The 26,030-nt window shown below is 49.4% G+C and overlaps 1 protein-coding gene across 5 annotated transcripts in view; it reads right to left on the reverse strand.

Moving 5' to 3' along the window:
• The window catches only part of TTC12 (tetratricopeptide repeat domain 12), a 40,379-nt gene extending 33,844 nt beyond the window's left edge, over nt 1–6,535 (reverse strand). The window contains exons 1-4 of one of the 5 annotated variants that reach the window (XM_045797807.2): nt 6,225–6,307; nt 4,920–4,992; nt 626–789; nt 53–74 (exon numbers count right to left, since the gene is read on the reverse strand). In XM_045797807.2, the coding sequence (XP_045653763.2) occupies nt 53–74; nt 626–789; nt 4,920–4,977 (244 nt within the window). In that variant the 5' untranslated portion in view covers nt 4,978–4,992; nt 6,225–6,307. Of the gene's footprint in view, nt 1–52; nt 75–625; nt 790–4,919; nt 4,993–6,224; nt 6,480–6,520 lie in introns of those variants that run through there. The other 4 variants (XM_087868425.1, XM_087868424.1, XM_087868423.1 and 1 more) reach the window with 4 other exon arrangements.
• Between the last annotated feature and the right edge of the window lie 19,495 nt (nt 6,536–26,030).

Raw genomic sequence — 26,030 nt, forward strand, 5'->3', positions numbered from 1 at the left:
ACACTGACCCTAAAAAAATAATACACGTTAGGAAGAGAGACGCTGTCCTTACCTGAGTTCATCTCATCTGCATTCTGCAGGGCACAGGTTATCATGAAAACAAAACAAACAAACAAAAAACAAATTTCAAAAACCACTCTCTGGTTTATAAGTGTATGAACCAAGCAGGCAGATCCGTTACAAGTGGGGAGTAGGGTCATTTCCTCTAACCATCAATACCGAAGGGCCCAAATTCACGGGCTTGCTTTAAATCAGGAGATATGCTTATGGGTACAGTTGTTACGGGGTGAGCAGGTCAAGGGACCCCCACTGTGGCTGTAGGAGTTGGAAATCTGAGGCAGAACATATTTATTACCTTTACAGCACAGCTTAAATATTGGTCACAAGCTCAGGGGGTGGGAGGCCAAATTTTCATTAAAATAAACCCATTGTTTAAAGATGACTCAGACAAAGAAAAAAAATCAGAGTTTATACTTTCTTGTGGAAAATAAATCTAGTGAATCTAAAAAACAAAAGAGTGTTTCAGCTTCCCCGGAGTGTTTGAGATGAAACTACCACTTCCTCTGCTTCAAGGCAGACCTCCTCTCTGTATCTGCTTCTGTAACTCCGTGATAGAAAAAGAAACCTTCGTGGAAGCTTGTGGAGGACTGATCACGGTCTTGTTCAGGGTGGTCCGGCATCCGTCCTCCTCTCGGACTTCCTCTGTAAACCGTAGTCTTTCTTCTGTCTCCAGGACAGCTTTCTGTTGTACGAGCGGGTCATCAGAATTCATCTCCTGGATTAAACTGGCTGGAGGAGAAATCAGAGGTGAATCATTCAAATGAGGTCTTCAAAAGGAAAAACTCCGTTCGCTAGAAAGGAAGGTGTAGGACGCTCATGGGGAAGAGCTTCTGTTTCTCTGGCTTTGTTGAGATGTGACTGCCACACAACGTTGTGTAAGTTGAAGGCACACGAGTGTGCTGATTTGATTCACATGTCTATGGTGAAGTGATCCCGCAATAAGGTTAGTTCGCACGTCCGTCTCCTCATGTGATTACAGTTTTTGTCTCTTTGCCAGGCACAGGGACAAAGAACAACTATGTCTTTCTTACTATAAATCACACTGTCACACCCAAGCAAGTCATCCTATCCTTCTCCCACGGACTTTAAAAAACTGCCTCCAACCAAGGGAACCCTTGTGTACTGTCGGTGGGAATGCAAGCTGGTGCAGCCACTGTGGGAAAGTTTGGAGGTTCTTCAAAAAATTAAAACTAGAATTACCATATGATCCAGTAATTCTACTACTGGGTATTTCCCCAAAGAAACAAAAACTCGAATTCGAAAAGATATCCGCAGCCTTGTGTTTCCTGCAGCACTACTTACGATAGCCGGATACAGAATATCACTCAGCCACAAAAAAGGAGTGAGATCTTGCCATCTGCAACAACATGGATGGAGCTACAGAGTACCATGCTAAGCGAAACCAGTCAGAGAAAGACAAATACCGTATGACTTCACTCATATGGAATTGAAGAAACAAAATGAACAAAGACAAAAAGAGACAAACAAAAAAACCAGACTCTCCAGGACACAGGACAAACCGGTGATTGCCCTCCTACCTCTCTGGCCATTGCTTTTTGGTCTCCTTTGCTTGCTCCTGCTCTCCAGGTCCCCCTACCTTCTAGATTATGCGAGCCTCAAGGCACTGCCTGAGCCGTCTTCTCTTTTTCTGAACCATTCCCCCAAGCAGTCCCATTCTCTCCCATGGCTCTAAATGCCATTTATATGCCAGGGCCTCCTAAACGGATCCCCACCTCCATTCTCTCCTAGGCTCAGGCTCACAAAGCCACTTGCCCTCAGGACAGAACATCTTCACTGCGGACGTCTTACTCACCAATCCTGGCCTGCCCGGCCTCTTTCCCCTGAGACTGTTCCTCCCCCAAATGCCCCCTATCTCAGCAGATGGCCAAACCTTTGCCAAGTTTGGGCATTGGACCCCAAACTTTCAGATGTCATTCTTGAGTCTTCGTTCTCCCTCTGCCCTTGCAGCCATCAAACTCTAACGCTTGCCAAGGAAATCCTAAATATTCCTCGAGTCCATCTCCTCGTGCCCATTCCTGCTGCCACAGCTCTCAACCCAGCCCGTCTCTTTTCCCTGGAGCACCGGAACAGCCTCCTGAGGGGCTCCCAGCATCTCTTCTCCTGTCCCCTACATGTTCTCATCTCGACATCCATGCCGTGACCGGAGCGACTTTTCTAAGGTATAAATCTGATCGTGTTTCTACGCTGAGTCAGCCCTCCAACTGCTCGCAAGGTAACATGAATTCCCCCTTGGGGCTCCCAAGGTCTTCCCTGATCCGGCCTTTCCTGACTCAGATGGGACCCTTCTCTCTGGGGTCTCTTCTCTCCAGCCATACAGAGCTTTTTACACTTTCAGGCTCTTGAAAGCACCACGATCTCTTTCCTACCTACTTTCTCCCCACTTAGCATATTCCCTTGCCCTCTCCTCAGTCTCCAACTCCTACTCACCCTTCAGATTTTTGCTTAAATCTCATACTTCAGGGAAGCGGTATACAACTCCTGTAATGGACGTAGTGTGGCCCCAACCCCACTCACATGCGGACACCCTAGCCCCCCAGTGTGACTGTCCTGGCAGAGAGCCTTTTAAAGGCATCATTAAGGTGAATGAGGTCCTCGGGATGGGGCTCTAAACCAACTGGACTGGTGTCCCTATAAGAAAAGGAGGAGACATCAGGGATGTTACAAGCAGAAAAAAGAGCACGTGAGGACGCAGCGAGAAGACAGTCATCTCCAAGCCAAGAAGAGAGACCTCAGGAGAAACCAAACCTGCCCACGCCTCGATCTTGCACTTCCAGAACGATGGAAAGGAAATTTCTACTGCTTAAGCCATCCAGCCAGTGGCATTTTGTCATAGCAGCCCAACCAGACTAATACAATTTGTAAAGCTGAGGTAGTGTCTCTTGTACTCTGCAAATCTCTCTTCGTATCACACGTCACACTGGAGATTGCTTGTTTCAGATCTGTTCTCCCCACTGGGCTGTAGATACCAGGAGGAAAGCTAACTCTTGGTTACCATTACTGCAGTCTCCGGAGCCTAGCAATACTCAATACACAGCAAGAGCCCAGGAAATGAGTGTAGACCCTATACACGTGGCTACACAAATTTAAACTAATTATAAATGAAATACAATTAGAAACTCAGTTCCTGGGGAGCACCAGCCACCTCTGAAAAGCTCACAGCTGCATGCAGTCACCGGCGGCCATAGCAGACAGTGTGGACTGCAGGACATTTCCATCACCTCAGAGAATTCTATGGGCCAGTACTGGTATAAATGGTACCCTAAGGAATTCTGAGCCTGAATGCAAGTGAGCCAGGTAAAGAGAGATGGGGAGGCAGAAGGAACAACAAAGGTGACGTGCAGAGTGTGAACCATTAGGGGACCTGTGGGGAACCAGAAGCAGTCTGCTGCCCACTCGCTGCAGTGTGAGGTAGGGAGAGGCGAGAGGTAAGGACCAGGTCACGGGAGGTCTTACGCCCAGAGGAGAGCCTGAAGTTTATTGTGGCTGCGGAGAGAATCCAAGCAGAGAAGTGTCTGGGTCAGATTTGCATTTTAGATACATTACTCTGTGGGGAGCGTAAGCCTGGAGGCAGGAGCAACACTCAGGGGGTTGTTGAAATAGTCTGGGTCAGAGAACCAGAACAAAGGGAGGGGTGGGGAGGACAGAGCGGGAGAAAGAAGCTGAACTTGATGGCCGACTGACTGTAGGGTGAGAGCTGGCAGGAGTCCACCTTGAGGAGAAAACTTCAGCCCAAAGTACCGCCCACCAAGACCAGAAGGAAGGGGAGGGCAGGAGAAGGGGTTTTATTTGGGAGGAGGAGGACGGGGTGGGGGGGGGGTAGAGCAGTGATCAGCTGGCTTTTGGACCCACGAAGTTTGCGGTGTCTGTGGATATGACAGCTGGCGCAGGGTCCGAGGCTCAGCAAAGAAGGCTCGGTGGCCAACAGGGATGTGGGGTGGTGAGTAAACAGGTTGTAGGAAACATGTGCCTGGACTAGACCACCTGAAGAGAAAGGTGAGCAGCAGGCCGGCCAAGGCCGAAAGTCCGCAGAACATTCAGGGTGGGCAGAGGAGGCGCCCGTGGATGAACACAGAGAACACAGTGTGGATGTGCCTTTTATGAAGTTGCCCCAACTATTTTTAAAACCATTTTAATTCTTTGGACCCATACACCCTTCTGGAAAGAGCAATTTCAACATATTTCTGTTTGATATGTAAGGTTTGTTTGATTGTTGGTTTGCTTGTTTCCATCGTCACACAAGCTCCCTGAAGTCTGAACAGGAAACCAGCTGCTTTGGAATCTCTTGAGTGGGATTTGTGGGCTCAGAGGATGAACTTTGAGATCCCACCTGTCTGAACTGGGGAAGGAGGGGTCTTCCCACCTAGAGGAGGAGAGACAGGATTATAATGACCACGAACCATCCATGTAATTAGACCGACCCTGAGGGAAGTCTTTGATTTTGCCTGTGCAGCTCAAAATCAGAAATGGCTCTGCCCTAAAACAAGAGGGATTCCACACTGATCAACAAGGTTCCCGAGTGATCTCGAAGGGAACAGCTAGGCTCCTTTGATGTGAATTCTACATGGAAGGGGACAAAATATGGAGGAGAGCTGTCAGCCTCAATACCAACCAGAAAGTTAACGGCTTCTCTGATACCAATTAACAGCCACAAAATACCACCCCAGGCTCTAATATTACTTGCTTCTCAATGCCCTTTCTATATAATTTCAATTATATTTTCTCTTAGAGTCATAAACCTATCAAGCAGCCGAGGAACTAACTTAGAGTGATCATTTCTCTTCAGTCACTCCACCTTGCTACCACAGAATTTAATTTGTTTATGATTTACTGGTACTTACTGATTTCATCCACATTTTTAAGAAATTTCTGCAAATCTTTCTCGTGATCGTCAGCCATTGTCAACCAGAGTACCTGGGGGAGGCAGCATAAGTAATGAAAATTAATAATCATAAAGCACTAAACAGAATTTGTCAGGCTCATTAGCCTTCTAAAACTAGGAGCCAAGTGACTATTTTCAAGATGGATTTGTGTTCATAAATGTCACGAATAACAGCAGGGTGATCTATTTCACTCCAACTGCTATTAAGGCCAAGGGATACCCATTATTTGTGCTGATACTTCTGGAAAGCTGTCAGCCCTCCCTCCACTGGGAAAACTGCTCTGCAAAATGTTCCTCCAAAGCCAACATCCACCGCTGGGATTCAGGGACCTGGCATAAAGGAGGCCAGGAGGAGAGGCGGACAGGCAGGCAGGAATGGAGAAGGAAGCGAACGCCTGACTTTGATTGAGATAGGCCCGCCAGCCAGAAGCCTGGACCTGGCTGTGGGACTGGTAACCGGGAACCGGAGAATTTGCATCTAACTGTCCAAACTTGTTGAAGATCTAAGCCTCTGGCTTGTCTCTGAGGAGTGAAGAGAAGCTAAAACTTGGCGGAAGGGATCAGAACTCCAGGACACTGAGCGCCAGCACCTCTTCTCCTCTCCAGGTACTTCAAGTTTATTACTTCTCAGTGGTTTGTGCGTCAGCAGGCCTCATGGTATACCGACGGCTCCCCAAGTTCACCCACAGACCATAAAAACCATCCCAAAACTCCTTAAATATACAGACTCCTCAGCTTTAGCGCCAAAGCTTCTCTGTCGGTCCACCTGCCAGGGTACCCGGGAATGGAGAGTTTTAAAACCCTCTTGGGGGAGATTCTGATTTACGGCAAGGTTTAGTAGTAGTGCAGTCGTGTAAGCACCTCTAAGCGGAAATTTGAGCTCTGCCACGAAGAAGGTGGGAGTTATTTGACTTTGAGACTCCACCAGTTACAAGCTGTGTGACCTCAGCTGAAGTCGCCAACCTCTCTCAGCCTCTTTCTACGGAAACGGTAATAGGAACCGAGAGGGCTGCCCTGGGGGTTAAGTGAAAGCACCAGGTACGCATCGAGTGGTAAATGCGAGGCACCCTTAACTACAAAACGGGGGAGGGGGCGTGTGGCTTAAGTAAAAGAGCCGTAGGGTTCCTTCCATATTAAGGCTCCCAGGGAACTGGGACCTAGTGAAGCGAGCGGACTTGCCCAAGGTTGCCGGGGCAGAAGGAAGGCTCAGCATTTGCCCGGGCAGGCGCAGGGGTGTAAGGACGCGGGGCTGAGCCGAACCCACCACAGGACCGGAGATACACTCACAGGAGACCAGAGCCGCGGCGCGCGTGCGGGAGCCTGGCGACCAGCTCGCCTGGACGCCCCGCCCCGCCGGCGCAGAGGGGCGGGGCCGACGGCATCGTTGCCCGGCAACCACTCCGCAGCGTCCACCGGCTCCTGTGCCCAAAGCGGAGGACCCAGCCCGCGGCCGATACCGTCCCATCTGCTGGGGCCCACGCCAGCGTCCTCTGCTCGGCGCTGACGGCCAGATCAGGACCACATCCCAGGGCACACCCCGAGCCACCCCGCCGCACTGACCTGACACGCCCAGGACCGGACAGGAAATGGCGGCCGTGGGCGGGCGGTGACGGACGGGGGGGGCGTGACCAGAGGGGCGTGACCAAGTCCCGGGGCGGGGCTAGGCCTGGGAATGGGCGGGGCCCCGACGCTCAGGTTCTGGAGCGAGCGCTTCTTGGCCGCGCTGCACCCCCCCGCCCCCCGCACCAGGCCACAGGCAAGAAGCAGAAACTCAGAGTGAGCCGCGCCAGTCCCCGAGTCAGAGCCAGATTTTCGCCTCTTTTTCTTCTAAGGAGGGGGTATCACTCCTATTAACTTAGGATCCCTGGCCCAAAAAGGGGACAACCTTCAGTGTACTTGGGAGACGCAGGCTTAAATGTGAATGCGGTTTTGCTTATTGGTAAATGTGAGACCTTCAGAGAGTTATGTCATCCTTTGATCCTCAGTTTCCTCGAACTGGAGAAACGGCGCATGAGGTTTATGGGTTAAAGTGCCAGGCATCTAGTCAGTAGGAATACGTGGTAGTCCCAGGAATCATAGGATTTGGGGCAGATTGAGATGGTGGACACGTGCACACTTTGAATACACGCACACGGTTTTAAAGAGATTCCGGTCTGTTTTTTTCAAACAAAAGTGTAGTGTTATGTGGGGGTTAAAAGGGGAGAAAAGCAGGTTTGGGGAAGGTTCTTCCTTGAGCTTAAGCTGGTGTTCAGAAACACTTGGGACTTCTTGGCAAATCTGTGGGCATGTTTCAGAAACCTGTTTGGTGGTGGCTGAGGAGCCCCTGGGGTTAAAATTACCAGGAGGGGAGAGGGGTTCAGGCACGGCTGGCTAGATCCAACATTGGTGGAGTACAGTCTGTGGACTCTGTCCTGTGGGCTAGAGCCAGTAGGATGCCTGTCTCAGCCCTCTGGAGGCAGGGGCTGCTTGACTGAGATCTCCAGAAGGCGTTGGCGTACCTCACTCCTGCTCCAGATGGGACGTCCCGAGGGGAGCAGAGCGCGAGGGCCAGGGCCTTCTCTGGACAGCAGAGCAGGCCCAGCCGCAGCGAGTCCTCCAGCATCTCCGTCAGCTGCAGCAGGAGGCAGTGGGACCTGCGGACCCAGCGGTATAGGCACCACAGCTGTCCCAGGGCCTGAGATCGCTCCTGAGAAGGAGCAGAGTGGACGTGTCTGGCAGAGGCGGGTTGCTTGTGCCAGCCACACCCTGGAAATTCTCAGAAAGACACGGGTTACGTCAGTGACCGTGGAGCCTGTGGGAACTGATGGAGACAAGAGCCAGTGACAGGTTACCGCTCTTAGCATTGCCCTGTGTTCCCCTCGGGCTGAGAGCTCTTGAGCACACGCAGGCCTAGTCTCGAACCTCAGGCTCCTTCTGTCACTTGGGGCTGCCAGTCTTAATTCCAAATGCCTTACTTCCTGTTCCACTGCTCTTCACCACACTCCTGTCCTGGACTCCAGAGGGGCCTGCCCACCACCATTCATTCACACACTCATGTGTCTGCTGTGGGCGGTCTACAGCGTGCCAGGTGCTGTGGAAAGCCCCCCGGGTACAGCTGACAAGTGACAAATATTTATCCTGTGCTAGTTCTAGATCAGGGGCTCTAGAACCAGTCAGCATGTATTCAAATCTCAGCTCTCTGCTTCTTAGCATCTATTAAAATCTTGCTAAGCACCTCCCATGCCCCCTTCCTGAGCTAGGTGCTAGAGAGCTTTCTCTCTTCCCTACTTCTACTATTACTAGCTGTGTGACCTTGTCTAGGTACTTAATCTCTCCATGTCTTCGTTTCCTCGCCTGAAAAAATGAGGATGTTAAGTCGTATCGCTCTTACGGGACTGCTGTGAGAGGCACCCAAGTTAACACGGGAGGAGTGTCTAGACGATGCGCGGAGCATCAGGACGTGTCATTACGTGTTTGTGCGACTGCTGTGATTAGCACACATTAGACCCATGCGTCAGAAGCCGGACTGTGCGCAAGAAGTACGTGGGGATGTTGGTAAGTTGCAGATCCGGATTCAGCGGGCCTGGGGTCTGAGATGCTGCGGTGACGCCTCTTTGTGGGCAGTGGGCCACCCTGATTAGCACGTGGATAATCTTTTCTTGATGTTAGAAGTTATTTTTATAGTTAGAAGTTATTTTTTTTTTCTCCTTGAAGTCCTATTTCCATTTAACGCCCCCATACTCAGAATACTACCCTAATACAGGATATGTTTGTGCTTGAATGTCTTTTACTGATCACCCCATCCTAATTCTCTGCCACAGAAATATCGACAAGCATTGTTGGAGTTTTTGCTTTAACTATAAGTCAGGGACACAACCGCTGTCCTCAGTCCATTCACAGTCCAGTGTGGAAGGTAGAGGCATAAACAGATGATTACAGAGCGGTGCGATAGGCACAGTAAAGGTCTAGTGCTTATGGAAGAAGGAGGGAGGAGGAAAGGGAAATGGAAGCAGGGCCCCGCAGGAACAGGAATTTACATGGTCCATGTGGAAGGTGAGCGCGTGTGCAGTGGTCCAGGCAGAGCAAACATTTGGAGGCAGGAAGCATTGTGCCATGGGTGAGAAAACAGAGAAATTTAAGGCGAGTGTGGTGAGAGATGAGCCAGGACGGTGGGTATGGCCCAGGGTCTCAAGGAGAGCAGCGTAGGGGGAGCAGCAGACGAGGAGGAGCCCAGGCAAGAGCCGGGCAAAATACTTGGGTGGGAGGGATGTCAAGGAGAGGGCGAGCGCCTACAGGGATCTCTGTGGAGCCAAGACGTTGCCCCAAGCCCCAGCCCTCTGATCCAACAGGGTAACTAGACTGTGGATCTCTTGGGAGTAGGAATTTTGTTTTATTTAGTCTTAGTGCTCCTAGCACCTGGCACTTACTGGAGCTAAATTTAGAGTTGCTGAATAGGTGAGTTAATTTCTTGCTCTGTGTGGAGGAAGATTGGAGGAAGGCTCCAATCTAAGTTATTCTAGATGGGGAAGGAATAAGAGTGTTTACAGTTTCTCTGCATCAGCCTTCCCAGAGAGGTCCATTTTGGAGGACAAACATTGTTACAGTCACACAATATGTTTTAGGGTAAATCTTCTTGACAGATTGATCACTTTAAAATGTCGGAGGTCTTAGTAAGCCCTGGGTAGTCACTGGGCTGTCTGCAAAGATTCCAGTATTCCCAGGCACACAGTAGGATCTCACTTCCCTGTGACTGGGTGATTTGCCTTGTTCAGTGCTGTGTGGGAAGAAGGGAAGGGGGCAGAAGCCTTTAAGAGCCAGTGCATGACTCGCAGTAGATAGCCAACCCTTCCCCTGCCCCAGCAACGAGGTAGTGGAGGCTGTGTCTGCTTGAGTCTCTGAGGGCGGGGACACGGACCAGAGATGCCCGTCTACCTCTGATCGACATGCAGCGTGATTTTTGTTTTAATCCACAAATATCTTGGACTTGTTTGCTAGGCAGCATGACTCAGCCTTTCCCGTCTCGTACAACCGCTCGGACTATAGCAGTTCACTCGCTGCAGTGACAAAATCCAGGGGCCGTGGGCATAGATTATGACCGTTGTGACTTACATTTTAAGTGTGTCTGCATTTTCACACATATTGAAACCTGTAGAGGAAAACAGATGTTCACACCACATGTGACTCGCATTTCAAATTTACTCCTCTTCGAGAACTTCTATGAATCATACTTTCCCAATGGCTACTTCCACCCAACCTAAGTCCCTTGTTTGGTACACAAGTTTTACTTTTTTCTTTATGTCCTCACAAAAATTGGAGAACGTTTGGCCACCTTCCACCATACAGTGTATCAGAGACTTGGAGAGTATTGTAAGCTGTCTCTTTTCTCTGCTTTCCCTTTTGCGTAAATGATTCTAGCTCTTTGCTTTTTCTCATCAATCATACTTCATAAGCTTAGGAGAGATAAGAAGGAAAGATCCCCCCGCCCCCCCAGGACAGCCCGTGCGGAATAAAGGGATCAGGCCTTTGCCTGCAGGAAGTAAAGGTGCAGACAGAGTCGGCCCGGAGCCGGAGCCGCGCTGCGAAGCTGTCCTGTCGGACGGAGCCCCTCGTGGAGGTGCCGGGACCACAGTTCTTTTGGTAGCTTTGGTCTCAGGATTTAGCAGGGGGGAAGCTGACAGAATTCAGCACTGTTTCTTCCCTTCCTGAATTTAGAAATCACATTTGATATTTCCCCCTACACATACGTCCTTTCATTAAAAAGAACAGAGTAGCTAACGATTTTGCTCCTTGGTCTTACCCTTTTCTCTTTAAATTCCTACTGGATTATGGATGAAGAAATGATGTCAAGATCTAGTCACAGATTTCGTCTGTGTGTCCTCAGAAGGCAAGAGTCCTCCCCGGGATGTCTGCCTGTAATTAACGAAAACACAGTTAACAACAACAACAGCATGATGGTAACCAGCCTCCCTGAGGGGCTGGGTCCAGGCCTCCCGCTCAATCCTTTCCTTGCATTAGTGAACTTCAGTCTCTCAACAGCCTGGCAAGGTCTTATTCCCATTTCCCAGATAAGGAAATGCAGTCAGGGAGGTGCTGGGACTCACCAGGGCGGAAGCCAAGCTGTGAACCCTGGTCTGAGCGGCCCCCCAGCTCGTTCTACCCACCTCACCACACTGCCCCCAGTATCACACTTCCCGGACAGCTCCGTCTTCAACTCCTGAGGTCAGTGACCCTCCTGGGAGCGTCCGGCCCCAGCTCAGCCTCCTGGAAGTTCATTCACACCTCCCTACAGGGTGCCCGGTCTGCTTCACAGGCTGGCCCGACCGGCCAAAGGTGAGGGGTGCTCTCCCACAGCCAGGGGGCCTTGTCGCCTACTCCATTAAAAACAGGGTGAGTCCAGCAATGTCCTCCTTTGGAAGCTTCCTGTGGGTCTCGGAACTGGTTTGCCTGGAAAGGGAAGGGGCGTTGGGCATTTAGCACCAGGTGGAACCCGGGCCGCCCCTCTCTGCGTCGTGTGGAGCAGCACTGCCACCGTGTGGGCAGACTGGCTCTGCTGGGACAGCCACGGAGGCCAAGAAACAGGGAACCCACCAGGACCCAGAGGTAATGCATTTATTTAGTGTTTGCTGAGCACCTACTATGTGTCGTGGACTTGGCTAGGCTCCTTCTATTGCTGCTGCTGCTGCTGAGCTTCCTTCTCTGGGTAGTGAATTAAATAATGGCAGCGCACTAGGCTCTAGTGAAAGTTTGCATTCATTCATCATTTATTCGGGGCACTTCCCTCTAGGCGTGATTCGAGCCACTAAGAAATTATGAAGAGGCGTCAGCTTTGGGCAGAAGGATTTCCTTTGCCTCCAAGGTTTTGGGGACAAGAGGGCACACAGAGAAATGTAGGGCTCCAGAGTGACTTACTGTCGTGATACGGGCTTCCTCTCAATTGTTAGGGAAGAGGAGGATATGTATTTCTAGCACATGCCTTTGCTTCTCTTTGTATTAATTGGTAGATAGTATATTAAAAGCCTATCCTAGAAACTTAGAAAATAGAGAAATGCAATGCAATGATGTAACCGTGCTTATATATGATTTTTTGTTTTACTTTATTACAATAAAGTACGATATCATTGTAATAATAATAGATGATCCATTCTGAGCACCCATCATGTCCCAGGCCCTTTACTAGAGTCTTTAAATGGCATCTCTTGAAGCCATATAACAATCTTAGGAGGTGGTATTATTATCCGTCTTTTAATAGGCAAGACAACTGAGGCTCGGAGGGGACACTACATCTCTTGCCTCTCATAGGTCTGCGCCAGACCACTGTGTTGTCTGAGTAATGCTCATTTAACACCTGCATTGCCTTCCATGTGTCTGTGCTCTGTGCTGCCCCTGACTCCTTGCCCTACTTTTAGATCTTTGGCTGCTGCTGATCTTTTTTTTTGCTGATGTAAATATTGCTGCCACAAGCCTCTTTAAATAGAACTTTTTATATATTTAGGATTAATTTCTTAGGGTGACTTTTCAGAAGTGGGTTTTTTGATCACGAGTTTGAACTTTTTATGGCTGGGGATATTTTTGAATTGCCTTTCAATGGGGCTGCACACACGTGCACACATTTGCCCTGTAACCAGACGTGTACAGGAATGCCAGTTTCACAGCATCCTCACCAGCACTGAGTGTTGATTTTTTTTTTCACTCTAAAAGATGATAAGGGCATCTGGCTGGCTCAGAGGGTAGAGCATGCGACTCTTGATCTCAGGTCATAAGGTTGAGCCCCATGTTGGGAGTAGAGCTTACTGGGGATAAAAAGGATAAATGGTCTGATAAGAAAATTTGTGATAAGGGGATTGTTTTGTATGTCTTTCATCATTATTGGGGGTGAAATCCCTTTTACTTCTCACCACTGTGCTGGCACTTTCTGCTTCCTTTGCATTCTGTGAACATCTCTACTGTCTTGGATCCTTCTAGATCAGAGGTTCTTCACCTAGGGTCCAGGGACTCTCCCTGGGGTTCTGTGGATAGAATTCAGGGAGTCTGTGAACTTGTTTGGGAAAAAAAAAATCTTCATTTCTATAAACTTGCCACGGGGGTAGCACTCCTTCCATCCCGTCGTGAATGCAGGCAAAACCACAGCAGTGTTAGCAGGAGCTCTGGTGTCGTTTATACTCAGCAACACTTGGAAATTACAGTCGTTACTAGACCTGCAGCTTAGAACGCGCATTTGGATGTGTTAATAAACAGCCACATGTATTACCACATCGCACATTTGTTTATAAAATATTTTGATCATGGTATTTCACTATCATTGGTTTCCTTACTAGTCCTGTGGGTTTTTTTATTATGTTATGTTAGTCACCATACAGTACTTCATTACTTTTTGATGTCGTGTTCCATGTTTTTTTAAAAAATAAATCCATTAAATTGTAAAATGCTATTCTGAGAAGAGATCCATGGGCTTCACTTGACTACTGGTGGGGTCATAGCAAAAATAAAGTTGAAAATTCCTGTCCTACAAATCTTCATTATAGAAGAATTCCAAATAATTACATGCTATGGCTCTAGGGAGAAGTCAGTTCTCTCCCCTGAGTGTTCACTGGACTCAGTGATTCGCTTCTAAAGAAGAGCGTATGGAAAGGGAAATAGTAGCTTCACAGCTGAGAAACCTGCAGACACCTCCTTATCCAGGTGACCAAGGTCAACCTGACCAGTGGCAAGTCATGCTGATGTCATGCATCCAGGATACGATACAATGACAAGGGCACTTCATCTTCTGTGATGTTCTTCCCCTTCGAATCCATACCCAGATCTAGTCATGAGCAAACGCCAGACAACCCAGATTCAGGGACATTCTCCAAAATACCCCATTAGTATTCTCCAAAAGTGTCAAAGTCATGGAAACCAAGGAAAGACTGAGAAGCAGCCACAGACTAGAGGAGCCTCGGGAGACAGACTAAATGCAACATTCTCAGCTGCTTGCAATGCTGTGCGAACAAGGTGGGAGGTGATCCTGGTACATCTCACACCAGCAAGCAACGAGGTACTCAGAAACCAGGGGGTCACGTACAAAGATACAGAAGCCAGCTTGAATGGATTCTCACTGAGTGTCTAGACAAGGGACAATTTGAGCGTCAAGATAAATAATGAGAGTAACAACCCACTGAATGAAATAGAAAACCATTAGTTTACACAGATACAAATAAAGGATAACTCAATCAAAAGTTTGCTGAGGCCTGGGTTATTTATAAATTTAAATACCTCCCCGCATACAAAGCCCTCAATTAATGATATTTATTGCAACAATGGACAAATGCTTATTAACTACAAAGGGGAAAAGAGGGACTTTATAGTGGAGAGGCTTGGCAGACATCACCTTAATTAAGTGATCAGAGTGGACACCCACAGATACAGAGGAATGGAATTGTGCGTCACCTTACGGGATGCGGTGAGAAAAACCCATTAGCACCTCTGTGATGTCCCTAATCAAAGAGGCATTGCCTGACTTGACTTGTGAGAAAATTTCAAACAAACCAAAATCAAGGGACATCTTACAAAAGAAATGACCTGTACCCTTCAAAAAGATCAAGGTCATGGTACACAATAAAGGATAGATCTTCTGGATTGAAAAAGACAAGGGTCATCATGAAGCTAAATGAAATGTGGATTCCTGGAGTAAATGGTGGACACACAAAAATGATTTTCCTTTTGCTTTAGAGGCCATTAGTGAAACAACTGGAGATATCGGACTTGATTTTGACTTTGATTGTGGTCAGGTAGGGGAGGGAAGGTCCTCGATTGTCTGAAATGGTAAAATATTTGCAGATGATGGGACATCGGGTCAGAAACAAATGGTTCAGTAAAAAGAAAGTTCTTTGTACTGTACTCACCACTTTTATGTAAGTTTATGATTATGACTGGGAGGAGCTGTGGCTATTTTTTTGTGGCCATTTTTTTTAATCCTATAAAATATGTCTTTTTTTTTTTTTTTTTTTGGTCTACCACAATGTCCACAACGGAACTCTTGTTTTCAACCCTCAATATGCTTCTTCCTCTCTCAAAAAATGGCCCCAAACATCCGCCGTCTTGCTTAAGGCAAAAACCCCTTTGTGTCAAACCGTCCCTCTTAGGCACCAGCACGTCCTGCCAGGTCTGGCTCCAAACCAGGTCTGGAACCTGTTCCCGTGCCGTTGCTGGCACTCCCTCCTGCCCTGAGCCTCCACCTTTGCCGGGCTGCGAGGGGGCGATCCGTGGGAGGCTGCTCTGTGTATCTGCCAGAGGCAGGGCCGGAGGCTGTGGCTGATCGGAAGGACGCTGATGGGCGGCTGCCCTTGGCGGGGGGTGGGGGGGGTGGGGGGGGTGCAGACGTACCAGAACTCACCGAGGCCCTCAGCATTTGGCCATCACTGCACGGGACTGCACAATGTCTGTAAGAAAGTATTGCACACGGCATCCCTTCTGCTTCAACTGTCACCCGAGCTCTTCTTTTGGCCAACTCTGAAGTGGCCGCCGGCTCCTGCTCCCTGACATCACAGAGCTGTTGTCGTTCGCTGCGTGGCACTCATTGCTAGTTGCTGTTGTCGAATCTGTTCACTGTGGCATTCTCTGCTCTCAAGTTATCTCAGGACAGCATGGCTCTCGTCTGTCCTCAGCACAGACAACAGGGAGTGGCATGTGGTGTGTAGTAAATGTCCCCACCCTTGACTTTCACAATTCCTACTTTTGGATCTGTTGCTTCCACATGCTAATTTATTTTATGAAATAAGAATTAATAAAATTCTTTCAAGTGAAAAAAAGACTCAAAAAAACCTCCCACCCAAATAGACTTAAGTAATGGGAAATACATTGGTTCATGGAATGGAAAAGTCCAGAGACTCTCTCAGGCACAGCTGAATCCAGGGCTCTCCAATGCCGCTGAGATTTGTTGCTACTTCTTGTGTGTTGGCTTCAATCTCAGGCAGTCTCCCCCCCACCCAGGGAAGCCCCTGAAGACTTCTTTCTCGTGCGTTCAGTGAGAATAGAGCTGCTTTTTGCCAGTAGTTTCAATAAAAGTCCTGAGAGTAAAAGGGGAATCTTCCTCCCCAAAATGAGGTACCGTTGAGAGCAGAAAAAGGAAAATGGATGCCTGCTGGGCAGATACGTTTGTTCACCACAGTTTCGTTGTAAGGATTAAGAGTTGAGATTTCAAAGTTTCTGGCACATAGTAAGCCCTCGATTAATGATGGCTGCTACAACAATAATTAATATTGTCATGTAATTATCATTACTGCGTGAAAGCATTTTGCACACTGCAGGGTACCAAACGAACGTTAGATATCATCTCCTTCGGAGCTCAGAGCAGATTAGGCAACCCAATTCCGCAGCGGAGAGAAGGAGGAGCTCTCATTTCCCAGGCCCTGGTGGAGGCCCCCGCCCCACGGCTGTGTTGGAGGGAAGGCGTGGTCCTCCCGTGGTTCTTAGGATGGCCACTTGGTGGCAGCCTTAGCCCACTTTGTGCCCTTCCCAGTCAGGTCCCCGCCGCTCAGGCTGGGTGCGTACTTGGGTACTTAGGGAACAGCCTGGGCAGGGGACTCCAGCAGACATCTGTCACATGCGGGCCGCCCAGCATTTGTGGAACATCCTTGCTCCTATTGGAGGACATTCCAGCCTTAGTCTCGCTTCCCTTATGAGGAAGCCTGAGAACTGCCCTTCCCAGGTGTCTTTGCAGCTGCCCACTGGGCATAGGTGAGACCCAGGCCCCTCCGACCAGACTCACAGATGTGAGACTTCACTCTGCAGATGAGAGCAGCCGAGAAGAGAGGTTCCGCCCAGAACCCATTTTGTTTTGTTTTGTTTTCCTTGACAAGGATAGTGGCAGCAGTATTGTCTTTCTTTTGGAGGTGGGGGTGAGGAGGGTGGGTGGTAGCCGGTGGGAAGGTCATGTGCCTGACCCAGACATGGCATTGCTGGGGGAAAGTGGGCAGTGGCAGCTTTTGGAAGCCTGGTCTACAGCCTGGTTCTCCATGCCTCCCAGGATTGTGTGAACTACCCAGTATCTTTTTAGTAAAATCCTGTTTGGGTTTTAACCCATCGGAATCAGAATCTTTGGTTGCTCTCAGCAAAGCACCTTGACTAATGAACGCACTCACCCTGTTTTAATCACATGCCCCGTCCTAGGCCTCTTTTCAATTTCAAACAATTCCATGCGGAGGAATTCTCATTTTACAGACGAGGCAAATATACTCAGAGAGGTTCAGTACTTTGCCTGTGGTCACACAGCTTGCATGTACCAGTGCCTCTGGAGTTCGTGACCTTTCCAATGTGCTGGGCGCTGTGCCATCAGGGGAGGGACATTATCTGTACCCCCCGCTACCCCACTCAGCGCCAGATGCTTATTCGGTGCTCGATAAATAATTGACCGTTAGTAAATACTGAACAAATGAGTCAATTGAATGCCGCAATGTTTTGTTCTTGGAGTGCGGTTCAGCTTGCGGTGTCTCTGGGCGGGGCGGGGGGGGGGCAAGCTCTGGTCAGATGGCAGGTGAAATTCATCTTTGACAGTCTCACCTCTCTCTCTAGAGCGCCCTCTCCTCCTCAGCGTCCCGTGTCCTGCTCACTGCCCGGCTCTGGCCCCTTGGCTCCGACTGTGACACAGTTATGTGTCTGTCTATCCCCGAAGATGAATTCAATGGATGGCCATGATCGGGCTGACAATTTGCTTCCCCCGCAGTCCGTGCTGCAGACCGGGGTGGGTGCTCAGAGGGTCGAGAATCTGCACGAAGTCACCGAGGCATACGCTGGATCCGCCTCCTGTCCCCATGCCTGCGGGACGGCGCCCACCTCTACTTCAAGACTCGCTGTCCACTTTGAGGGTCACTCTAATGAGATGATGGGCTCCTCGTGAGTGTGTCGAGCCCGTTTCTCTGTGACGGTTCTACTTGGGGCCTCGGGAGTCTTGCGTACAAGCCCACTGCCGTTTGTAGTCGACGTGTGAAGGAGCCCATTGCGAGTCTCCGGGACTCTGCTCACCGCCCTCCCAAGTGAACCACACAGTGCTCCTGCCCTTGCTTCTTCGCAGACGTGGCTGTGAGTGTCTTCACCCTCCTGTCGTTCTGCCCTGGACACGCCCCACTGGCCCTCTTGGGTGTGATGCAGGGTCTGAAATTGAAGCCACCCAGGGCAGGGCAGGCTCCTACATTCCTCGATGAGGATCCCTTATGACTAGGTTCAAATTCTGGCTCTGTTTCTTCATGGCTGTGTGACCTCAGGCAAGTTAAGAAACCTCTCTGTGCTTCAGTGTTTCCATACGTAAAACACGGTTAATACTAATAGCTCTTTCATAGAATTATTATAAGGACCGACAGAGTAAATATTTGCTAAGTGCTTAGAATGGTGTCTGTCATGGTGTTATAGAATTGTTTTAAAAATAAATAAAACTATCAATGTCAACATCACAAGTATTTTTGAATGTCTACACTGATACCAAGTTTATAGCCAATTTAAAACTCATAGCCTTTTTCCTTTCGCTTTCTTTCTCCCTCCCTCCCTTCCTCCCTCCCTCCCTCCCTCCTCCTTTCCCTTCCTTCCTTCCTTCCTTCCTTCCTTCCTTCCTTCCTTCCTTCCTTCCTTCTTCTAGATGCGCTCCTCTAGCCCCACCCCCATCAGCGTGCCCTTCAGCAGTGAGATTTGCAGAGGGCACAGTTTACGTGGGTCCCTCTGGCGGGACATCGTCTGGGCTGCTCCTCTGACTTGGGTGTGTGCGGTGGAGTGTGCTGAGCCTTGGGAAGTGTCTTGCTGACATGCAGACACTCCACGGCGTCTGCAGCACTTCCTGTCTGTCTGCGTGGCCCGCGGAGCGCCCCGAGGGAGGAGGAGGGCTGCCGCTGCCCTCAGCTGGGCCGGCTGCCTGTGCGCCTCCAGGTGCAGTCTGAGGACCACCTACATGGAACCCCGCACCCCAGACTTGCGGCCTCAGGATCCAGGGGCTGGGATCCAGAATGTGCAGTCCATACTGTGTCCCAGGAGGCGCAGAGGCCTGTGGAAGGGGGCGATGGAGGGGCTTGGCCAAGCGCGGCCGAGGCGCAGAGCTGCCACTGACTTCTCAGCCTGGGCCTCAGGGTGGGCTGGTGGCTGCCCAGAGTGACCTTCTCCTCCTCAGCTACAGACCGGCTCTCTTTCCTCCCTCAGCAGGAGTGAAACAGGACTCGCAGGTGGGTCCTGAGCTCCAAATCGCAGCTCCCTGGGGAAGTTTCATCCCATAACCCCAGAGATCTCCGCAGTTTTGTTCCTCATGCTCGAGGCCACGTTTCTATAAGGCCATCGTGGTGGGAAGCGCTCTGAACAGACAGTCCCTCGTGGGTCATCTTGTTCTGAGTGCAGTTCATAGCCAAGCGCCCGGGCTTGCCTGCTCAGGAAGATCCGGCATACCACTGTCCACTGGAAAGCCAAAGTCCTGACACCTAGACCTGGGGACTAGCAGACCCTTCGCAGATCACGCTGCCCTGTACTCCTGCCTCTTGTCTCCTCTTCCCAGCCTCCCAACCCATAGATTTGCCCCCTTAGAGAAATGGCAAGGAAGGACTTCCCCTGGTTTTGCCGGGTCAGCCTTGTCCATCAGGTAACTGTGGTTTTGAGTATCGGGCATGGGTACGATGTTTCAGCCTTTCAGGGTCCCCTCATCTGAGTCGTCCCAACTTGCCTCCATAGCAGAGCTGCTACTCTGGCCAGACACCGTGACAGCCTAGAAGAAGAGGAGTGCGATGGCCCATGACCTGCTAAGGCAGGAAGCAGCGGGGGTTCCCCAGGTGGACCCTCTCTGGCCACATGTAAACCCTGCCACCGAGCCGTGCGGATGAAACTCTGTTAAAGCCAGGACGAGCTCTGCGCTCACCTGCAAAATACAGGTAAAAAGTGTTTCACAACTCCAGGCACTGCAGAGAAAGGAAATATGGTTTGTGGGAGAGAAGACGGACTCCTTCAGGTAGCAGAGCAGCAGGGGCTGGAACAGAGTATGACTTGGAGGTGTGCCAAGAATGAGCTCGAACAGTAAGTGAGGAGTGGGACGGTGGCCAAGATGGCCTTGGTGAGCCTCGTGAAGGACTCTGCATTCGATCCTGAGGGTAGTTGGGAGCTCCTGAAGATCTTTTGGGGAAGATGGGGAAAAAGGGGGTTGGCCTGATGAAATTCACCTTTGTCCAGCTCATTCTGTGCAGAGTGAGGCCAATGGATCGGAGGTCACCAGACCACTGGATAAAAGCCAGTGAGACCTCCTTCATCACCCAGCTCAGCCTACGTGAGACCAGCATTGCTGGGGTAGAGATTTATGTATGAGATTCGTACGACCATGTTGGGGGCAACTCTCATCACTCAGAGGCATCCTGCCCTGCCCGCGCCAAGCGCTAGGGGCGAGGCTGGGGCGCTAGTCACACGAGGCGGTCCTTGCGGGCGACTCCCCGGAGTGTTTCTGAATACCCTGTGGGAGGAAGCAGGGATGGAGGGTCTGCCCAGCCATGGCAGGCGCTCACTGGAGTGGCAGTGAGCAGGTGAACACCAGGCTGGCAAGGGTCCTAGGTCATCTTTTTGTAGCTACAAGTCAAAATCTAACCTCTAGACTCTTGAGCAGTAACCCTGTGTGCCAGGCAGCAGGACAGGTGGAGGCGAATTCTGTTAGGGTGTCACTGCCGCTCCCACCCTGATCCAGAGGGAGGCTGCAAATGGCAGAGCAGGATTTTCCCATGATTCTCCTTGACAGAGAGCTGCCTGCAAATTCCTTTCTGGGCTCCTTGCTTGGTTCTCTCCTCTTCTTAATCCACATTCATTTCCTTGGTGATCTCACCAAGGGCCAGCATTTTAAATACAAGCTCCATGCTGACAGCTCCTATATGTGTCTGCGGACTGGACCTCTTGAACTTTGGCCTGTTCCAAATCTCCGCCAGCATGTTCATAGGCATCTCGGGCTTAAAGTGTCCAGAACCAAACTCTGCACCCTCCTCATTGATCTGCTTCTCCTTCACTCTTTTTAGAAAGTAAATGGCAGCTCCATCCTTTTAATTACTTAGGCCCCAAGTCTGGAAGTCACCCTTGATGCCTTCCTCAAACCGCAACATCTGACCCATTATCCAATCTTGCTGGCTTCCCCTTCGGGAGTTTGCCAGAATCTGGCCATTGCCCACGTGTGGCTGGAGCCAGCTTGCTCCAAGCACACCGTCTTGTCCCATCCAGATTTTTTCCTCCAATTGGTATCCTCACTTCCTCTCTTGCCCTCCTGCAGTCTGTTCTCCATCCAGCAGCCAGAACGATCATTTCAAAATCAAGTCATGTTAGGCTTCTGCTCCAAATTTCGCCCTGGCTTTCCATCTCACTTGAAGGAAAAAGCCAAAATTCTAGCAGTTGTCTGCAGACCCTATGCGATCTAGCTCATGGCTCCCTCTGCCCCCTCCCCTTCACTGTTCTCTGCTCCAGCCACACTGGCCTCCTTGCTGTTCCTCAAACACACCGAGCAGTCCCCACCTCAGGATCTTTGCACTTGTGGTTCCCTCTACCTGAGAGATCTTTGTTCAGGTATTTGCGTGGTTTAGTCCCTTACTTTTTTCAGGTCACTGGTCAAATGTCACCTTTTCGGAGAGGAGTACCCTGACCACCTCCTTACCTGTATTTGTTTCCATGGCACTTACCACTCCCTGTGTAGCCAAGACAGACTAAATCATGCTACGGTAACAGATCCTAAGGCCAAGTGGCTTGTAACATCAGGGCTATCCAGGGGTCTGCTGGAGAAGCCTCTACTGGCTTGAGAGAATCGTTACATTTGCAGGAAATTTATGAGTCAGTTGTTATTAAAAGTTAAATTCCATAAACCCACAATCAACAAAACTGTGTTTAAAGTGAAGGCTATACTCAAAATGTATCATTTCTCAATGGTCTTACTGCATTTTACTGTTACGGATGTATATCAATAGCTTATTGTTACTATTGCTCCATATTGCTATTTTCTCTGAGCTGGAGGGTCTTTCTGTCTCTTTCATCCTTATGGGGTACATCTGCTATATGACAATGTGCCTCTCTCCCTAAGCCCTTGGTCAGCGAGGACATGCAGAAATTAGCCATGCTGGGAATATTTACACACTGCTGAAAGCAGTCAGTGCCACAAACAAGGTGTTCGATTGTTTGTGCTGGTGTTTGTCTCGACTTGAGAGTGATGGGGAAATATTTATGATGTAGATTAAGTTTACAAATGTGCCCTGTGTGCGGCCATCCTGCTGCAGCTAGCACAAAACATTGAGGCCATATTCTAGCATTCAGAACTCACGCCTGAGTCAGCGGAGGTCACTCACACCACCGATGAGCGAGTGAAGGTCCATCACACGGATCTCCCGGGGTTCCCCTTGCATCTGATCTGTTGGTACCCATGAATGTATCAACTAATGCTCTCGTTGGAACTCCACCCACTCATTAATTGTAACCACAGGTTGATTCTAGACAAGAGTGCAGCAAAAATGTACCAAGACATTCTGTATCATACGGATGTATGGAGTTTCAATGCAGAGTGTGGTGTATCATTTGTAAACTGCATTCTTTGTCTCAGTAAGTTTTCTAATAAACACACACACCGTATGTAAATGCATCCCCTCGTCTCCCCCCCTTGGAGGGCTAGTTATTGAACATTGACCAGAGATTGCCACTGGGGTATCCCTCATGCATGCTCCATGTCCATCACGGGCCATCCGTGCACACCCGTCCCTCTGGGCCCCGGTGGTGGCCCTTCCACCACCTGCAGCATTGCTGATTGCTGTGTGAAGGGAAGAGGGCCATCACAGGCTCTGCCAAGAAGTGACATGTACTGCCCTGATCGTATTCCATTGACACAGCCACTCCTACTTTGTGTGACCAGAGAAGTATGAATGTATCATGTGTCTGGGAGGAGAGAAGGGAGAACTGGACTACTGGTCACTACAACAGCCCAGGCATTATGTGCTTGTCTGCTGCACCCCACACACAAAGTAACGCTCCATGGCTGTATCCGGAGCATCTTGGAGGCACTCAGTGAATACTTACTGAACGAATCCTGGAGACTAGCCTGAAGGAGGAAGGCTCTGGAAGTAAGCCCCCATGGATCATTAAAGAGGGTCATCATTTCATGATGTTTTTGTTGATGGCTCCTTACCTTACCATATGCAGCTGGATGGTGGTGGCCCAGGAAATAGCACTGATACATGTGGCTCTGGGTCCTTAAAACAGGCTCTAGGGCCAGTGAAGGGCCAACTCCGGGAATGGGTGCAGACACCACCCCAGAGGAAGACACCACCCCAGGCTGGGACTGGAGAGGGACATGTAGGACATAAAAGGAGGAGGTGCCTCAGACTTGTGCAGGTGCGGGACTGGCCCTGAGACGGCCTCCTTCCGTCTTGCTTCCTAGAAGTCTCACTCACCTGCCTCACTCCAGGGCTGGCCCTGGCACCTGCTCTGCTCCAGGGACTTCCGATTCCAGTTTAACAGGTAACTTCAACTCTCGGCTCTTCCAAACACAGCTGGACAGCAGCACATGCAAAAGAATTCGGAGTTGGGTGAAGTTTTCTCCACTCTATCTAGCTCGGAGACTTTAATAAACTCCAAGGGCTGAGCGGTATGGCAAAGAAAGAAGGAGAGGCATCATGTATTCTGGACTAAGGCTCATGTGCCTGCCTCCATGTTGAAACCTTGGAGCTCAAGTTTAGATTGTTATTCCAATTGGGTTTGATGCTATCACACACCTGGGGGGCCACTGGCACTACCTTCCATTTGTTGAGCACCTACTATGTGCCAAGACAGTCCTACACTTTGACTTCCCTCATTAGCCGGTGCTTCAGCTCTATGAACTTGGTATCTCCTGTTTGTCAAAAGAGGAAACTGAGTCTTGGGGAGATGAAGGAACTCTTCCAAAGTCAACAAGGAAATGGCAGAACCAAGATTGGAATGAAATCCTTCTGAATCTGATGGCTGGCCATTCTAAAACGAGGATTCCTCTATCAACCTGAGGGGAAAAATTGGAAAAACTACCCTTCAGGCAACGTGAACTCAAGACACTGTGTTTAACTGACCTTATTCACAAGGTCAAAAAAAAAAAAAAAGACCACCACCAACAAACCATTGGCATTTCCACATGTGATTCACGTGACAGACTTGCACCGAATCAAAATAGATGCCAGTTTGACCATAATGGGTTTTTTTGTTTCAATTTTTATTGAACACAAGTATTCTGACAGAATGCAAAGTCAAAATTCTCAGTTAGTACTCAGTATTTACACCAGTGAGAATGGAAACAAAGGTGGTATCGATGTTTCACTCGGTAAAAAGTTTATAACAAGAGAGAAGGCCCCCGAAGTACGGAATGCTGGGTAGGGATGTTCATGGAGGTCTGAAAACCACCATCCAGACAGACAGCCTCGAGTGACAGCCTGGGACGCGGAAGGGCTCCATAGAAAAGTGTGAAAACAGTCCCACTTCAGAAGCTGGACCACGTACACTACGGCCCCCAGGACTCAGAGCCCCCGCGTGACACCGGGAGCGCCCCCCGCAGAACGTGGCCACGCCGCCAGTTATGTGAATACATATGTATGGCACATACACATATAGACACATGCACATTGGAAACTGGTAGAGTTGATCCCGCCTTCAAAAAATTAAAAAAGGAAAACTATAAGCTTTTATCTCTTAACATAAAAGATAGAACATCTTGAAAATAAAGTGACTCTCTCTTTGATCTTAGAGAAAGCATTGCTCTGGTTTTTTTTGTTTGTTTGTTTTTGTTTTGTTTTTGCTTTTTTTTAATTTTTAATTTTTTTTTTTTTTAAAGAAAGGAAAGCTCATGCGTGCGGAGACAAATCTATGTATAATGAAAGAGAGGCAGACCAAAAGGTGGGCAGAGTCTTGGGTGCCAGTTAATGGCGGAGCCAGGGTTCTGGGTGGGTGGGGGGGCGTCAGCTGCCCTGGGCCGGGTTACTTGAGGGTCGGCTATACCTCTTTCTCTTCCGAACCATCAGAACCAAAGTCGTTGTGCCTGACCACAACCACTTGGCCTAGATGCACAGTCTCGATGAGGGATAGCATGGGCTTGGCTTAGGTAGTCAACGCCATTAATATCAGAAGATGAGCAACTAACTGATTCCACAGACAACCCAGCGTGGGAAGGGCCCAGCACGCCCTGCTGGGTCCCCACCCCCTGCCCCGTCTCAGATACCCAGGAGCTCCCATTCTGCTGTGTGCTCAAAGAACTGTCTGCACGTTACTAGTGCCTGAGGGCCTGTGCATTTGAACCACAGATTTGTGCAAAGGCCCTAGAATCAGAGGGGCCAGAGCCGGGTACACTGGATCCTCCATTTCCATCCCCAGGAGCTGAGAAAATGCAAAATAACCCCACATTTAGCAAATGACAAGACCATTATTTTTCACAGTTTGAAATTATAACCTTAGCGTGTCACCACTGGTCAGACCGCAGAAGTGTCAGAACATGGGGGAGTGTGGCCCACAGAACGGACTCAGGGACAGTCTTGCCACCGTAACCTCTTGCTGTTTTGTACCTTGGGAAAGGAGCGCATGCCGGAGGGCTGAATTTCTGTTTCCTTAGCTTTATCATCGTCGTCGCCATCATCATCACTTTTATTTTATTTTCTTTGTTTAAAGGCTTCAATTCCTTTTCAGAGTTATTTTTGTTTCCTGAATATTTTTTTCTGAACTATCTGCTATACCTTCCACAACCAAACTATGTTGAAGTTTTATTTCAATACTATGACAAAAACACGTTTCACACTAAAATATTCACGCATCCACAGTGCACAAGCTTGCAGTTCTAAAGTAGAATGAGGAAAAAAAAGCAAAATTTCTATACAAAGGGCTGGCTTTTCCCTTCTCCCCCCTCCCATCCCCCTTAAAGTTTCTGTATTTTTTCCCCCCACTTGGTTTCCAATCCAGGAAAGTTGTGTTATGACTCCAGACGGCAGGTTTGGATTTTTTTTCTCTTTCGTTTCTATAAATGCTGCCTAAGTGAACAGAAGGCCGATGTTACTTTACTTCAACAGATTTCCAAAAAAAGACACTAATTCCCTGAAGCACACATCCTCTTCCGCTCAAATCTAGATTCTGGGCTCAAAAG

Source organism: Ursus americanus, chromosome 16 (assembly GCF_024610735.1).
Source record: "Ursus americanus isolate L20-20 chromosome 16, mUrsAme1.1.p, whole genome shotgun sequence".
NCBI classification, from domain to species: domain Eukaryota; kingdom Metazoa; phylum Chordata; class Mammalia; order Carnivora; family Ursidae; genus Ursus; species Ursus americanus.